This window comes from Acinonyx jubatus, chromosome A3 (genome assembly GCF_027475565.1).
Source record: "Acinonyx jubatus isolate Ajub_Pintada_27869175 chromosome A3, VMU_Ajub_asm_v1.0, whole genome shotgun sequence".
NCBI classification, from domain to species: Eukaryota; Metazoa; Chordata; class Mammalia; order Carnivora; family Felidae; genus Acinonyx; species Acinonyx jubatus.
In genome coordinates, this window is record NC_069388.1 from 63,864,308 (window position 1) to 63,882,454 (window position 18,147).

The 18,147-nt window shown below is 37.5% G+C and overlaps 1 protein-coding gene across 5 annotated transcripts in view; it reads right to left on the minus strand.

The window, feature by feature from the left end:
- SRBD1 (S1 RNA binding domain 1) overlaps nt 1-18,147 on the minus strand; it is a 385,358-nt gene that overhangs the window by 255,920 nt on the left and 111,291 nt on the right. For all 5 annotated transcript variants that reach the window (XM_053200547.1, XM_053200548.1, XM_027072539.2 and 2 more), the window contains exon 16: nt 17,746-17,828. In XM_053200547.1, coding sequence (XP_053056522.1) covers nt 17,746-17,828 — 83 coding nt within the window. The remainder of the gene's footprint in view (nt 1-17,745; nt 17,829-18,147) is intronic.

Genomic DNA, 18,147 nt, shown 5'->3' on the forward strand with positions numbered 1-18,147 from the left:
ACGAAGAAGTAAAATTACTTTCCCAAAGTCACACAGCAAATGTAGCTAAACCAAGGTAAGATCACAGCTCCTTTTGCTGGGCCCCTGTGTTCTTTCCACTGAACCACAATGAAATGAGGCGGGAGGCCAGTGAAAATGTTCACGCAATTTCAGTGGTAGGCAGGTTCCCTAACCATATAGAAGCTTTACCTCTCTGGGAAATTTTGGTTAAACACACCCTGCATTATAACTACCCAATACAAGGAGGAGTATATGTCAATGGGTATACTTAATGCGTCCCAGGTATGACTAACAAGTATTTTAATCTAGAATCCAACTTTCCTTTGCAAACTTAATGATAAACAGAGGATTTCTCCACAGGAAGATAGCTCCTATCTCTCTCACAACCACAGGGATCCATTTTATTTAAAATCATACTCTTACCATCTAGCAGATTGGGCTGGATATCTTCTGTATTCTGCTGCCATCAGTGGGTCTGTGTTCGGTTAATGCTACTCTGGGAACATGCCCGTAAATTTGTATTTTGAAAAATTCAAAGTTGCTTAAATTTGTCAACACATATCTGAGTAGGTTTCAAATCGTAAACGAGGGTAGACCCACTTTTTTAAAAGCCTGGTTGTATTTCACACCATATGAAGGGAGGGGCCCCGAGAAAAGGGACTAGGGAACAAACTACCTCTTCAAAAAACAGCTCACAGGAGGTTGGAAGGGAGATGAGGAAAGAGGCACATAAGCAAAAGGACTCAGCAGGAGAAAATGCTGAGGAAGGCAGAGAAAAATGGAGGGCATGCTTGGAATTAAGGTTTCTCCATTAGCCATGCTTTTAAAATAACTGTTATGCTCTGTGTGTGTTTGTGATGGGCATTTAGGAGGGGAAGGCAGGGTAACAGACTTTTTAAAGCCAATTCTCAAGAATAATTTTAAAATTTCAATCTTTTAAAAAGTAACCAAACTGTTGTGAAGATAAATCCACTTTGAGCCCAGTAAATGCTAGCTGACATGGTATCAAACGTAATGTCTCTGGGAATGTCCAAAACATAGTTTCATTCTCCTAGTGAGGAAGTCTCAAAAGTTTGAGAGCCCCAACCAACGTCACTAAAATGAAGTTTTGCCTACAAGCTAATTCCTTTTAAAATTAAATGTCTATCCCAGTCTGGGGCCGTGGATGATCACGGCTGATCACCGGGGCTGGAGCAGTCTCAGAGTGGACACATTCTCACCAGGACTGACTGCTCATGATGACTGAGTAATAACCTAACCAGGGGTGCCAGTGCCCCCTCTCAGTCTACCCTGTTTACATAAACCACAGGCCTGGACCTCCCTCCTCTACACTCTGTCTTGAAACTACACAAATAATGTTTCTCCTGGTCTTTACCAACTCTCCAGGGAAGTGCTATGAGGGAATGACATAATTTTTAGAGCAAATTGAGGACTCTGAAAAAATGTGGTGTGCCACTGCAAAGCAGCAGAAATAAAATAGAAAACTGATGGTCATCCATGGTCTTTCATGGAACCATGTAATATCCCAAATATAAAATGCTTTAATGAATTCTTATCAGTTAAAGGCCTTACTGATTTCCAAGACTTTGTTTGTGAATGGTTGGTACGTGGCGCATCTGGAAAATGAAGGGGGTTTTTCAAAAATATTGCCAGGAAGATGACCTATTTTCCACTCTTTCTCTAGGCAGGTTCACATCATCACATGCTGTTTATGGCATAACTCCACAGAAAACAAACTTTTCTTGATCTTGAAATGGCTGTTTATGAGTATATAACAAGTGCTTTATACCTTGTGTGCTCATTAGATGGACGGGTCTTCTTTTGATTCCATTCTTTTTTTTTTTTTAAGTTTATTTATTTATTTTGAGACAGAGCACAAGCAGGAGAGGGGCAGAGAGAGGGACAAAGAGAGAGAGCGACAGAGAGCGAGAGAGCGAGAGAGAGAGAATCCCAAGAAGGCTCCACACTGTGAGTGCACAGCCCGGAGTAGGGCTCAAACTCACGAACCATGAGATCATGACCTGAGATGAGACTAACAGTCGGATGCTTAACCAACTGAGCGACCCAGGCGTCCCGTGATTCCATTCTATACTATGTGTGCCTCTATGTGGCATTACATCCTCACCTCTTCCCACAGCCAAGCCCCACTTCAGAACAGACATTTGTCAGAGACTACTCTGCATGAGAATAATTTCCTTTCCAATATAGTATTCTGAAACAGCACGTTTCTAAACACATCCTACAAAAGGGAAGGACAATAGGTTCCTCACTTTCCCTTAATTCACATCTGATACCAGGTAGTTATCCTCATTGGCTGCAGGTTTGTTAATACTGATTTACTTTATGAAGTCCTCCTATGAGGTATATATGGGTTGGGAACCATAAAGATGCTACCAACTTCCCTAATGCTCTTAACACATGGATCTCTTCTTTTATTTTTTCCCCTTAACTTGCTGGCAGGTTAAGTTGATTTAGATCATTCATATTCAGTAAATGCCCAAAATAAAATGAAGGAAAAAAAAATTAAGTTTAAGATTGGACAGAGACATTACAGGAAAAAGGGGGGGGGGGAAGGGGGGGACCATTTTGTAGATAAACTTCATGCTCTGGCATTGAAAGTTATGGTCCACAAATCAAAAAGCAGTCATTTCTACAGAGCGAGGCTTTTCCACCGTTCTCTCAGTGAATCACACTGTGGTTAGCTGAAAGTGCTGTTCACATAATAAATTAACCACCTCATTTCCTTCATCACCAAACTATACATAGCACCCCCATACAGATTTGTTTTAATAAACGTAATAAAGCAAGCCCAGAGGTTATGGCTGTTATGACATAATCACACCTCTGAGATTTGAAAACACTCACTTGCACATCATGCCTCAAAAAGTCTTTGCAAGCCCCCCTCCAACAAAACCTAACTGCACTCATACCGTCTGGCCCCATTTATCCCAAATAAATAATGAAACAAAAGCCGTGTATATGTCCAGAAAAAATTCTCGCTTTCAATTATACATTTGAAAGGGAAATACATCTTTTTAATAATACTATACAATAAACAGCTTGGGAGCCTGATCTGGATTATTAAAGAAAATATATCACCAGAATTAGCAGTGCACAGAGAAAGCAGCCAACTAGCCTACCCAAAACCAAAGATCCCTTCTAAAGTTGGTTGTTCAACAAGACAAATGACACATGACATTTCTCTCTGTGGAACTAAGAAAACAATCTTCATTCTGTACAAATGCAGGCAAATTAACTTTTCTTACCTGTAATGATATTTAAAGTTCTTGAGAGCAACCCTTCCCCCAAAAACTTCTCATCAGTATAATTTTTCCTCAATACAGACTTTTCCCCTTAGAATTCCTTTCCATGATCACCAGAAAGAAAGCCACTGTTATACAACCATCCACAATATAAGAGAGATCTCGAGGAGAAATGTGCTGTGAGTGAATCCATGCCATAATTTAATGAGGCCATCTTTCTTGTCTCTGCATCACATTATTATCACTTTGCCGGCAGGGTTCACTTCTTACCTATGCATTTAAGGCATCCTGTCACAATACCTGCCCCTTGAATTTAAAATATAATATAATCTTACAAGTAATTAAATTTACATCTGTGATATTCTTTTTTTTAACCTGTGATATTCTTAAAGACCATGATCAACACCTACCCCAAGATACACACATAATGAGTTCATTAATATTCTTTAAAAATATTAGATATCAGGTGTTCAGAATATAGTTTTTAAATTCTCAGAAGTGGCCCTCCCCTAATATTTGTACATTTTATTTCTCTTCCTGATTGCTATAATTACCTAACACAATCTTATATTTGGACTTTCAAGAATCCTTTCTAATATGAACATTACTGTATTATACAGATAGTAGTTTCTCACACTAAGAATTACATCCAAGATTCTCTTTTAGTATGCCAGTTATCCACACATAATTATGTATTCAGCAAAACAGAACATATTATCTATTTGAATGTCAGAATTAAACACTTTTGGAACAATCTTATTCTACCATTTTTAGTCTGTAGACTGCCCATCCGCACACAATCAATATCGGACCTAACCAGTATACCAAAACTTCCTCAGGGCTCTGTGGCAGCACAGATAAAATTGTTAAGAAGTTTCATAAACTTACATTTTAGGAGATCATTTCACTTTGAAGACTCTATTTCAATGAATCCCACTGCAACAAAACTTTTTCTTTGGTAAAGATATAGACTGACTGGCAGATTTTGTCACAAAGAACACTCCTCTGTGAGTGCTCCGCCTGATCTCTGGGAGAATTATCTCCACAGAGAACAGAATATGCATTATAGAGAGAGAAAGGAAGGAAGCAACAGGTGTTGAAGTGGAGGACTCCCGTTCTTCCAGCCATAGCAGGCCTTCTTCACTTTCTGGTCATTCTCACTGCAACCACTTGGCTATGCTAATGCTCTCTGCTCTGAAATTCTCACTTTGCCTGAATAGGACTCATTAGAAAAAATACTAGTAACTCACATTTCACCTTTACCCAACAAAAACTTTAAGTGAGAGGCTACAAAATTTTATGGTGTGTTCACAACAGAGTTGAAAAGTACAATAAAAGAGCAACCGTACTAATACTCCGCCAAATACTTACTGCGTTATCTACTGTGTGCCAGGCCCTGGGAGCCGTGGATATAAAGGTGGAAATACCCTGTCCTCATATAAGGGTTTGTCCTCCATTAGAAGAGACAGACAGTAAACAAAATAATACAGTGATTCCAGAAATTAAAAAATCAGCTGGTTTTTTTTCTTTTCTTTTTCCTGGGGGGAAGAAGGGGTATTGAACAGTAGGCTCCTAGTTCACAGAAAAATAAAACTATCCAGGTAGGGAGCTACCCCTCCCAGTCCTGCTCTCTTCCACCTCTTCCCAGCCACCTGCCACCCTGGGGGCTTCTCTCTTCTGAACTCTTGCCCATTCCCTTCCCTTACGGAAGTGATAGGTGTCATCTCCTCAGGCCTCCTCCAGCTTCTGCCTCTCCAGCATCTTCAACTTCTCCCTTTCTACTTCTACCTCCTTCCTATCAACAGTTAAGCGCATTCAAATCCCGACCTCCTTAAAAACCTCTCTTCGTTAGAGATCTGTATACACATGTCTCTACGTGCTCATCTTCCATTCAGCTTTCAATATGCTTTCATCTGACTTCTGCTTCTACTACTCCAATGAAATTCTTGGCCACCAACATTTTTTTTTAATTAAATGTGAAAGACACATTTTCAGTTTTTATCCTACCTTTATCTTTGCAGTGTTTTTACCATGTTGATTTCTGCTTCTCCAAATTCTCATATCCCTTAGATATTGGCATGTCCTGATCTTCCTCTCTCATTACATACACTGTAATGTGCATTCCTGGAAATCTTGTTAAAATCAGATTCTGATTCAACAGGCCTGGGCTGGGGCCCAAGCGGCTTTCAGTTGGGTCTCTTGCTACTCAAGATGTAATCCTCAGACCAACAGCATTGGTATCACCTGGGAGTTTATTAGAAACACAGAATCTCATACCCCACCCCTAGACCAACCGAACCAGAATCTGCATTTTAACAAGACTCCAAAAGGTTTTTTTAATGCACTTTCAAGCTTGACATTGCCCCACCGCCAGAATTTATAATTCTATAAACCTGGGAAGTAGGTGTAAGAAGATGCACTTCTAACAAGTTCTCAGGTGATATTGATGCTGCTGGTCTCTAAGAACCAACAGTTCTCAACTTGGTCTACATTAGAATCACCTGCAGAACTTTAAAATGTTTGTTAATGTCTGGGCCCAACACCCAGACCAATTAAACAAAAATCTATGAGGATGTGGCCTAGGCTATTTTTATTTTTTTAAATGTTTGTTTATTTTTGATGGGGGGGGAGAGAGAGAGGGGGGGGGGAGAGAGAGAGAGAGAGAGAGAGAGAGAGAGAGAGAGAGAGAGAGAGAGAGAGAGAGAGAGGGAGAGAATGAGCGGGGGAGGGGCAGAGAGAGAGGGAGACACAGAATCAGAAGCAGGCTCCAGGCTCTGAGCTGTCAGCACAGAGCCCAATGCGGGGCTCGAACCCACAGACCGCGAGATCATGACCTGCGCTGAAGTCGGATGTTCAACCGACTGAGCCACCCAGACGCCCCAGGCTAGTTACTTTTTAAAAGGTCCCCTGCTTGGGACACCTGGATGGCTCAGTCAGTTAAGCGTTTGCCTTCAGCTCAGGTCAAGATCTCACAATTCATGAGTTCGAGCCCCACATCAGGCTCTGTGCTGACAGCCTAGAGCCTGCTTCAAATTCTCTTTTCTTTCTTTCTCTCAAATAAATAAACATTAAAACAAAAATAGAAGCTCCCCTGCTTGATCTTAAAGTTCCTAATTTGGATAATTTAGGAGTGTGTTGGGGGAGTAGCTAGCAGTGAAAAGAAACTAGTACATATGAATGCTAGTCATATTATGGCACCATTATTATAACTTACTAACAATTCCTTAAACATTGATTCTACCTAACTCTGCCCTGTAAGTAAGCACTAGAAAGATGATCACCCACAGTTTTGTCCTACGCTATATCTCTGAAATGACCATTTCAAATAATAGGACCAACAAACAATATTTAATTTTTAAAATTTACAGAAGAAAAATTCAAATATGTGAAATGAGAAAAAATTTAAAGATAGTGTTAGAAGTTTGCATTAAAGAGTACTTGGTGAGTTCTTTATAGATTTTGGATACTAGCCCTTTGTCTGATATGTCATTTGCAAATATCTCGGCCAACAGGCACATAAAAAGATGCTCAACGTCACTCCTCATCAGGGAAATACAAATCAAAACCACACTCAGATACCACCTCATGCCAGTCAAAGTGGCTAAAATGAACAAATCAGGAGACTATAGATGCTGGTGAGGATGTGGGGAAATGGGAACCTTCTTGCACTGTTGGTGGGAATGCAAACTGGTGCAGCCATTCTGGAAAACAGTGTGGAGGTTCCTCAAAAAATTAAAAATAGATCTACCCTATGACCCAGGAATAGCACTGCTAGGAATTTACCCAAGGGATACAGGAGTGCTGATGCATAGGGGCACTTGTACCCCAATGTTTATAGCAGCACTTGCAACAATAGCCAATTATGGAAAGAGCCTAAATGTCCATCAACTGATGAATGGATAAAGAAGTTGTGGTTTATGTACACAATGGAATACTACTTGGCAATGAAAAAGAATGAAATCTGGCCTTTTGTAGCAATGTGGATGGAACTGGAGAGTGTTATGCTAAGTGAAATAAGTCATACACAGAAAGACAGATAGCATATGTTTTCACTCTTATATGGATCCCGAGAAACTTAACAGAAGACCATGGGGAAGGCGAAGGGAAAAACAAAAAACAAAAAACAGGGAGGGAGCCAAACCATAAAAGACTCTTAAAAACTTAGAATAAACTGAGGGTTGATGGGGGGTGGGTGATGGGTATTGAGGAGGGCACTCGTTGGAATGAGCACTGGGTGTTGTATGGAAACCAATTTGACAATAAATTTCATATTAAAAAATAAAAAAATTTAAAAAAAAGTATTTGGTGCAAAATTAGGGACTTAAAGATGAAAATTTCAAGGAATATTATCAAGAGAAATTCAACTTAATAACAAATGTGGGTTTTTTTTCTCATTTTCACTGAAAATTGAAAGTAGCTGTTTTTTCCTGACTCTTTAAAACTTCATTGTCACAAACACACACATACACGAATGTAAGGAAGAAATTAAAACCAACTGGAACCAACTGCAATTCCCATTCCATGCCCATCCAAGGTAATCACAATTGTAAATTCCAGTGCTTATTTCTATATTCTTACTATAGATACTGGTATTCACAAATAGTATGCAGTATTACTTTTCATATTTAAATTTTTTATACCAATCCTATAATAATGTACATACTTATGAAGTTTATCCATATTAATACCAATAGCTCTAATTGGGTCATCTCCAATCCTGTATAATATTCCACTGTCTCAGTACAGTCTAGTTTATTTTCCTGTTACCCAGTTGTTGGACATACTGTTTCCAAATTTTCACTGCTATAAATAGTATTTCATTGAATTTCTTATACATGTCTTCCTGTGCACATTTCAGAAAATTCTCAAGGCTATGTATATCTAGCAACAGAATTGTTGACCTGAAAATAATCCCCATCACCAGCTTTATTAATATCCAATTGCTCTCCAAAGAGGTTGTACCAGTTTATACTCCTGCAAGTTATATACAAAATTCCCAATACTCCACATAGTTGCTAACATCCAAACTGTCAGACTAAGTTTCGACAACCTGAAAGGTTTCCTATACTGGCTTTAGTTTGCATTTCCCAAATTACTAGTGAAAGTGATCATTTAAAAAATATTTGTGTGTGTGCGCATGTGTGTCTGTGTGTCTGCTTTTGTCAACTGCCTGTTCATATGCCTTGCCTATTTTTCTGATGAACTTTTGTCTTTTTTCCTCTTGATTTGTAGATCTTTATATATATTCTGGGTCCTTTACAGATTATATGTGTTGCAAGTAACGTTCTTCGTGTCTGTGGATTTTCTATATACTGTGTTATGATCCAGAGATGTTTTAGATTCCAATGCAGTAAAATGTATTAATCTTTTCCTTTACTGTAGTACTTTTAATGTCATGTGTAATTTTTTTCAATCATCCTAAACAATTACTAGTTTTAAACACCGTGAAAACAGCTTAATGTTTTAGAAATCCTACCACTTTGTGCTGATGTATGAAAACTAAAAAGTGAACTTGAATAGAAACTGAAATTGATCTCGTTTCATTGTCCAAAGTCAATGATATACAAAGAGTAAGCAAACAAAAGATAAAGGAAATTAGATATTTCATTGTTAATAATTTAAGGCATTATTGATAACAGTTTCTTCAAATCATACTAACATTTCACATTTCATTTAAAGATAAGTATGGTGTTATACTAGGGCATGTGTACATATACATGACTTATTACATTGTCGGGAATTTCTAAGAATCTGAGAAAACTGAAGCTAATACTTCAATGAAAAGATGCATAATTCATCCTGAAGTGAAAAAAATACCCCAAAAAATACATTTTAAAACTAAGTTTAAGGAATAATTACCAAATTGTATTACATGAGTTTATTCATACTCCCAAAGTCAATTACTTGTTTTTGTTCAGTTACACAAATAGTTCAGTTATGATCACAAATGAATGAAATATCTAAAGTGCAAGGCTAAGTTTGATTTTCATTTAGAATACCAGATAAAACAGATTTAGATAACAGGCCATTAGCTGGGACTTACAGTTAAGGGACAAGATTGTAAAAACATTTTGGCAAGGAACTCATCAACGTAAGTGATGCCTGATTTTTAGCACAAATTTCCTTCATGTTTTACTTCTGTGCTTTATCTATTTCAAAATACTGCTTTAGTGTAGGGAGCGAAAATCCAGGTAAAAGTCATCTAAGTGAACATCCACTCTACTCTTTCCTATATCCCACTCTACAATAACAAATAATTAAGGGATTAATATGTTTAAAAGGATTTGGGCAAACAATATGATATTACCTTTTACAGGTATTTTGCAGGCATAATATTATTACCTTTTACAGATCTAAACTAAAACATTTCATAATCCATGTTACCTATAAAACAGTTTTAACAGAGTAATATCACTACTGAAGAGTTGCCTTTTTGTTTTTACCTAGAACTGATCCCACAGTGGGGGAGTAGGGAAATAAAATACAAATTCCCACCTTTGAAGTTCTACCATGAAAAATTTCAGCTGGGAAGATGATTTTCCTTTTACGGTGACTTCCATTATCCATAATATTAAGGAATAAAAATGGCCTGGATATAGAAAATCCACTAAGGGTTCCAAAAACTCATTTTGGAACACCACTTCATTCTCTAAAATCATCAAATGATCTAACAGAGAGGCACGAAAGGAGGAAGAGGGCTGTTTTGTCTTTCCTACTTTACTGTACATGTTCATTAACAAATTGAGGTGTTAATGAGCACAAAAGTATCTAAAACACGGTCCAAAGAAGAAATAAAGAACAAGTAAATCCAACTTACTTAAGCTGTGCTCTCAGGATATGAAAAGGCCAAGCTAAACCACGCTCTCTATGTCCCACAGAACTCAACAGAGCCAACCCTGCATCATCCTGCTCTCACCCTAGAGTGTTTGCTTGGGAGTAACACCAAGCCACTTTCCAGCAAAGTCTTTAGGGGTCAGTTAGGGATATGTTGTCATTCAACCACACTGGCGGCCTCTCTCTCCAGAAATTATGACAGGCATGTGTTTTTAAAATCAGGTCTCCCTATTTTCTAAGACAAGGATTGGAATGCTGCCTTTAACATTTTTAGCTGTTATTAAACCAAAAGCATTTTAGTTTCTATTCAAATAATAATATAGCTTCTATTATTTCATCTAAGTATTTAACATTCTTTCTTTGAATAGCTTTCATTTTTAAAATCAACAATGTTTGTCTGGCTACTTATATTTTAAATCAGAATAAATTCAAGTATTAAATTTATACTCAAAGCATCTAGAGGTCCCAACTGAAAAGAAATTCAGTCCCACTCTGGTTATATTGGAAGTCTATTGTGTCAAGGCTTAAGAATTAAGTGGACCATTGGTTGGGATATGGATATGGATATATATTTTACAACAATTTCTTCCTAATACATATTCCCTATAGAAAGTCTGAATGAAAGTAAAACAGAAAATAAAACCTCCTAATCACACCAACAAAAATATAAATATCAGTCACCAACCAGTTTTTTTTCTTCAGTGTAAATGCGTATCTATGTATTTCAAACAGAAATTGGCTTTATTCTGTATCAATTTTATTGCAATTTTAAAATATTATGTCAAGAACAACTTCTCATGTCATTAAATCCTCCTTGAAAGCCTGTATTAACGGTTGTACAATATTTCAATTGGTGGATATATTATTCTATTGTAGTTGCTTCCAATAATTTTGCTATAATAGCAAACGTGTATAAATCTTATCAGCAATTTTTTTTAATGTTTATTTATTTATTTTGAGAGAGAGAGAGCACAAGCAGGGGAAGGGCAGAGAGAGAGGGAGAGAATCCCAAGCAGGCTCTACGATGCCAGCACAGAGCCCAATGTGGGGCTCAAACTCACGAACTGTGAGGTCATAACCTGAGCTGAAGTCAAAGGTCAGATGTTTAACTGACTGAGCCACCCAGGAGCCTCTGCAGTTTTTTGTTTTTTTTTTAATGTTTATTTATTTTTGAGAGCGTGCATGCACACGCTAACCAGAAGGGGAGAGGCAGAGAGAGGGAGCAAGAGAATCCCAAGCAGGCTCCATGCTGTATGTGCAGAGCCTGACATGGGGCTCAATATCAGGAACCAAAAAATCTTGACCTGAGCTGAAATCAAGAGTTGGAACCCACTAAACCACCCAGGCACCCTTATCAGCAGTTCTTAACATGGCCTTGGAAGAGATCCCTAAAAGGGGAACTACCAGGTCAATGGGATGCATTCTTTAAAAGTGCGTCTTGATAGGTATTACTTGCTAGAAATAGCAATTTATACTTCTACCAGCAGTGTATGTGAATGATCATTTCACTGTAGCCTTCTCACCTGCACAGATGTTTATCATTTTATTACAACTTTACTCAATTGTCAGATTGAAATGATATCCCCTTGTTTAATTTGGGTTTCTTTGATAAAGAGAAACATTTTTTTAAGTTTATTTATTTATTTTGAGAGAGAGTGAGTGACCAAGGGAAGGGCAGAGAAAGAGGGAAAGAGAGAATCACAAGCAGCCTCCACGGTATCAGCACAGAGCCTAATGTGAGGCTAGATCCCAAGACCATGAGATTATGACCTGAGTGGTAACCAAGAGTTGGTCGCTTAACAGACTGAGCCACCCAGGTGCCCTGTTAAAGAGAAATTTTTATTTCATCTATGATGAATGGTGTCTAAATGTTCTTTACATATTTTATGTAAAGGTTTTATGCAAAATAATATACAATTGTATTCAAATCAACAAGAACAAAACCTTAATAATAAAATATGTAGTTATCATATGTACATATATATTTGTGGCAAATAATTTCCCTAGTTCATTATCTAGCTTTAAATTTATGTGTTAAATGACCTAGCAAACATACTCCTAGGTATGTATCTAAAAGAAATGAAAATATACGTCATAAAAATTTGTACAGAATGTTCATAATAGCATTACTCATAACAGCCAAAAAATGGAAATATCCCAAATTTCTATCACATGATGAATTAATAGACAAAATGTGGTACTATACACATACAATGGAATACCATTTGCCCATAAAAAAGAATGAAGTGGGGCACCTGGGTGGCTCAGTCAGTTAAGCATCCGACTCTGGATTTCGGTTCAGGTCATGATCTCACAGTTTAGGAGTTTAAGCCCTGCACCTGGCTCTGCACTGAGAGTGCAAAGCCTGCTTGAGATTCTCTCTCCCCCTCCCCTCTCTGCCCCTCCCATGCTTGTGCTTGCTCTTTCTCTCTTCCAAAATAAATAAATAAACTTAAAACAAAAAAGAAAAAAATGAAGTAATGACTTGTGCTATAGCACGGATGAACCTTGAAAATATTATGCTAAATGAAAGAAGCCAGTCACCAAAAGCCACATACTGTATGATTCTATTTGTATGAAATATCCAAAACAGACATATCTATAAAAACAAAACAGATTAGTAATTGCCTGGGGCAGGGAAGGAGGGGGCAGTAGAGAGTCACTGCTAACGGTCACCAGGCTTCCTTTTAGGGTGATGAAAATGTTCAAAAATTAGATAGCAATAATAGTTTCATAACCCATTGAATATATAGAAATTCACTGACTTGTACATTTTAAATAGGTGAATTTATGTATGTATGTATGGTATGTGATCATATCTTAATAAAGCTGCTTTTAAAATCTTATGTGTTAATATACTGTAGTCTATTAAGACTTACCAAAAAAGTATATTTGTCTCTTACTCTAACTCTAGAAGTTTTTAATACTGCATATGTTTTGAAGCTATGTTGTTAGATAACATAGAATGTTCAGGGCAATTACATCTTTTTGGGAAACTGTATCTGTTATTAATATGAAATATCCCTTTTTGACCTCGTTAATGCATTTTCCCTTAAATTCTATTTCATCTGATACTAGCAGTACTATGACTTGCTTTTTCATTTGTGTGGAATATTTTTCTCCACATTTCTAATTTCAAGGTTGCTTTTTTCTTTAGAACTATCTCACACAGACATACAGCTAAGAGCTGTGTTTTATTTTTAAAAGTCTGGGATTCTACTACAAGGGGAATTCAACCCATTCACCTTTACCTATTACCTATACTTATTCCTGTCATCACATACTTTATTTATTTATGATACTTCCTTGTTTTCTCCGCCTTCGGTTGGAATGATTAACTTCTAATTTTTTAGTCTCATGATTTACATTAAATGTCCTATTTGCAGTTATTCTTCATACATTTTAGATTATGCTTCTCTAAACAAGTGTAGAGCTAATCTATCTCTTAATCGTTTTCCTGAAAAAGAATCCTAATACTTCACTTCTTTTTCTTCTGCCTCCCATTTTAAGCTGACATATTTAAAGATGAACATCATAGATCAGAAACTATGAGGCTCAACATTTTACTGCACATGTGTGTACTGTAAAGCTCTCCACTGTTTCTTTACCTCAATACTGTGTCTTCATGACATGCCTTTCCCTTCTTTGGTCCCTACTCCCCCCTTTTCGGGCTCAGGAGTACTTCCATAAATAATTCTTTCAAAGAAGATCTGTAACAATCCAAAAAGGTAAATCACTGTAGGTCCAAAAATGTTTTTATTTTCTGCTCACATTGAATTGCTGATTTGTCTGAATATAGAATTATGGGCTCAAATAAAATTTTTCCCACAACTTCAAAACTACTGCATTTTATCTTGTATGACTTGTTTTTCCCTATAATAGGACTGCTTCTTTTCTTTGGAAGTGAATTGTGTGCTCTCTGGAAGCTTTTAGTCAGTTCCTCCTTTATCACTAGCATTCTGTAATTTCATATGAAGGTGTCTGAGTGTAGGTCTTCAGTTATTCTTTTATTCAGTACTCACTGGGCTTTTTAAAGACTTGTCTGCCATCAGTCTGGAGAAATCTCCTCCTATCATTTCTGTGAGTTTAACTCTCTTCCATTGTCTTTATTTGAATTTTCTGGAAGATGAATGTTGAAGCTTTAAAATGGCCTCAAAACAAAACAAAAATAGAAAAAAATAAAAATAAAATGGCCTCTATATATGACTTTTTGTTCATACTGTCCATCTTTCTCAGTTTAAGACTGCATTCTGAAGAATCTCTTAGCTCGATCTTTCAATTCATTAATTTCTTTCTAGCTGTGTCCACTTTATTCCATTTGTGTTGGTTTTTTTTTTTTATCTTGACAAGCGTATTTCTTAATGCTAAGATTGGTTTAATTCATTCTATCCTAGGTTTGTTTTATACATACAATAACCTCTCTTACCTCTCTGAATATTAATTTTAGTTATTTCAAAGTCTATTGCCTATTCATGGTTTGTTATTTTTTGCTTATTACATTTGGTGCTTCTTTTTGCTAAGATAGGTTTCCCTCAAATGTTTAGTGATTCTTAGTAGCAAAGTCATTTCAGAGTCTCCATTTGTCTGTGTGTGCTGTTTTTGTTTACCATCTCACGAACTGCGAGATCAAGCCCCACCGTCAGCGCAGAGCCTGCTTGGGATTCTCTCTCTCCCCCTTTCTCTGTCCCTCCCCTGCTTGCTCTAACTCTTTCTCTCTTTCTTTGATGCCAGTAGCTTATTAGCCTACCTGGGTTATCTAGCGTCTGGTGATAATGTAGGGAATGTGAGATATGATGCCTGGTGTCAGCCATATGTCAGGAGTTTGTCTTCCCAGCATGAGGCTCCTTGAGCTTCCTGACAATCAGAGGCTACCTGAGGGATCTCCCAGCCTCTCTGTGGCCTCTGGATTATACCCAGTGCTTCAGCTTGGATTCATGGTATATGGAGGAAGGGCGTCAGTATGGGACTAGTCACTCTATATGCATTTCTTTATCTAATACTACAGGCCTCCTCCCCACTACTTGAACATGACTGGTTTGAGAACACTATTGATCTGTATATTTTGAGCTATCGCTCCATCAGGTTTTATTTTTCCATGGATTTGCTTCCTCATGCTTAAGACCTTTCAGGAATTCCTGAAATTTCCATCCACCAACCCTTTCTTCTTTTCCCATGTTATCAATTTATTCATGTAAATACATGTTTATATGGATACCAATAAACATGTTCATCTTCTCTGTCATCTTATGGAAGGTCGAGCTGTGGATATGACAGCGGTAGTGGTAGTGTAGTTAAAGGATATCATAAGATATGACAGTTTACCATCTTGATCACTTTCTCAGTGTCATTATTTGCTGAGAAGCATGTATTCCAATGTTAACATGACCGTTCCTCTAAATCTCAGACTTGTATAGACAACTTCTATTTGCCATCTCTTAGATTTCTTACAGGCATCTCAAACTTAACGCACCCAAAATTGAATTACTCATCTTATCCCCACCAAATTTGTTCTAGTCAGGCGTCATCCACATACCAGGACCCTTGGAGCAAATTCTGGATAATTCCCTTTCCTCCAATTATTACCAAGTAGTCCCTGCAAGAGATTTAACTTCTTTCCCTGTCTACTGCTATTAACTTTGTCCAAGCCACATCATCTCTCACCTGAGCTATATAAGTCTCTGAACTGGTCTTAACTGCTTCTCCTCTTCCCTTCTAAGGCATTCTCCCCAGATTAGCCAGAGCCAATGTTTAAAAACACAAATCTGATCATATCATTCCCTTGCATAAAGCTCTACCATTACTTCTCACTGCTATTAGAATGAATTCCAAACTCTTTCATGTTAAATGCTATATATCTTAAGAATCTGGAGGCTCGGTCTCTGCTATTTATTAAAGACTTTTTTGATGCCAATAGTTTATTAGCCTGCCTGGGTTCTATGAGCTTGACTGTTCTTTGTTCTAATACCTTGCTGAGGCATTCCACAACTTCATCTTGAACTAATATAGCCACAATTCCTCTTAACTACAATGCATATATAAGAAAATTGCTTAGTTGTACTCTTTAGATACTAGGCATTTCTATCTATCTAAAGCTAGGTCTGTCCTTTCAGCAACAATCCTTCCCAAATGAACAAGTCAAAGGTCTAGATGCTTCTTAGTCTAACTTGCTATAAAATGGGAATACTCTGAGGCACCTGGGTGGCTCAGTCGGTTAAGCCTCCAACTCTTGATTTCAACTCAGGTCATGATCTCACAGTTCGTTGGATCAAGTTCTACTGTCAGCAGAGAGCCTGCTTGGAATTCTCTCTCTCCCCCTTTCTCTGCCCCTCCCCTGCTTGCTCCAGCTTACTCGCTCTTTCTCTCTCTCACTCTCATAATAAACAAACATTAAGAAAAATGGGGGGCACCTGGGTGGCTCAGTCGGTTAAGCATCTGACTCTCGGTTTCAGCTCAGGTCATGATCTCACGGTTTTGTGAGTTCAAGCCCCATATAGGGCTCCAAGCTAACAGTGCAGAGCCTACTTGGGATTCTCTGTCTTCCTCTCTCTCTCTCTCTCTTGCTCTCACTCTCGCTCTCACTCTCTCTGCCCCTCCCCCACTTATGCTATCTCTGTCTCTCTCAAAATAAGTAAATAAACTTAAAAAATTTTTAAAGAAAGAAAGAAAGAAAAGAAAAGAAAAGAAAAGAAAAGAAAAGAAAAGAAAAATGGGAATACTCCCAGAGGGCACCTAGCTGGCCCAGTCAATAAAATGGGAAAACTCCCAGTTAAGTCTAGTATATTAGTTCAGGCTTTGCCAATGTGTGATTCTGAATAAAAATCTTAACTACTGTAGGGCACAGCTTCCTTTTCTGTCAAATAATTTCTAAAATCTCTTCCATTTCTAGTGGTCACAGATTCCGTGCTCTAATACATTTCCTTAGAGAAAAGTATAGAACGTATCATTCAGCTCCCATGGCAATTACACAGAAGATAACATCGATTTCAGGTTTAGAAAAGACTTGCATTGAAGAGAAAAATAATTCAACTCAAGGTTTCTAAAGATAAGCTACCATGGATTCACTTTGCGAAGATTTAGTGTCGGCCTTGATTGCCCAATGAACACATACGACCTCAAGAACTGAAAATACAGTAACAACAAGAAGCACCACTACCACGACTGCTACACAGTAACAATTGAAAAGCTTTAGCTCATCCTGGGTAATGGCCAAAAATTAATTATAATAATCAAATAGGAACAGAAAAAAGAAAGAAGGCACAGTAAGTACCAAAGGCTTCTTCCTCAAAGATCAATAAAGATCAATATTTCATACTGGTTTACACAAAGAGCCAACATATTCACCTTGCTTCATATCCTCTCCTTTTTTATAATAATGGTAAAAGGAGAGACTCTCTGGATTAAGTTACTAGTTGGAGCTAATGTTTTAATAATCTTTAAATCGGACTACAGTCAATTCTAAATCTTGATCCAAACCATAAACACCAGAAAAAAAGTTCCCTCCTTCCCTAATAACATAACTCCTAACTACCTTCCCATAAACTGTAAAACCTTTGGAAGTGGGAATCTATTTCCACTGACACCTAATTACGGTGCCAAGTTTGCATACTATTGATGGGTTTCATAAAGTAAATGACCCACACTGCTTTACCTGGTACATTCCGACTCCAATGTGCTTCGGCTCAATTTTCACCAGCTCAGCTAATGGGTCTTGTACACGCCTTGCTATGGAAACTGAAAAAACAGAAAATAAGTATGGCTTAATGTGAAAAGCAGTATCCAGATAATTACATATGTTACTTCCTCATAATGCAAGTATTTAATTCCTTCCCTCTTCTCCCACACAAGGAGACCAGCAATTTAAGTTTCAAAGTATCTTTTTTTTTTTCACACAAAAAAAGTAAAGGCAAAATTTCAGGATTAATTTTGTTACCAGAATCCCTAGGCATTTCTGAGCACAAACAGGTTGAAAGGGTTATACATTTGGAAAAACACAGAAAACAGTTACTATGCGTACACAATTATCTGTTCATTCTTTGAACACAGCATAGTA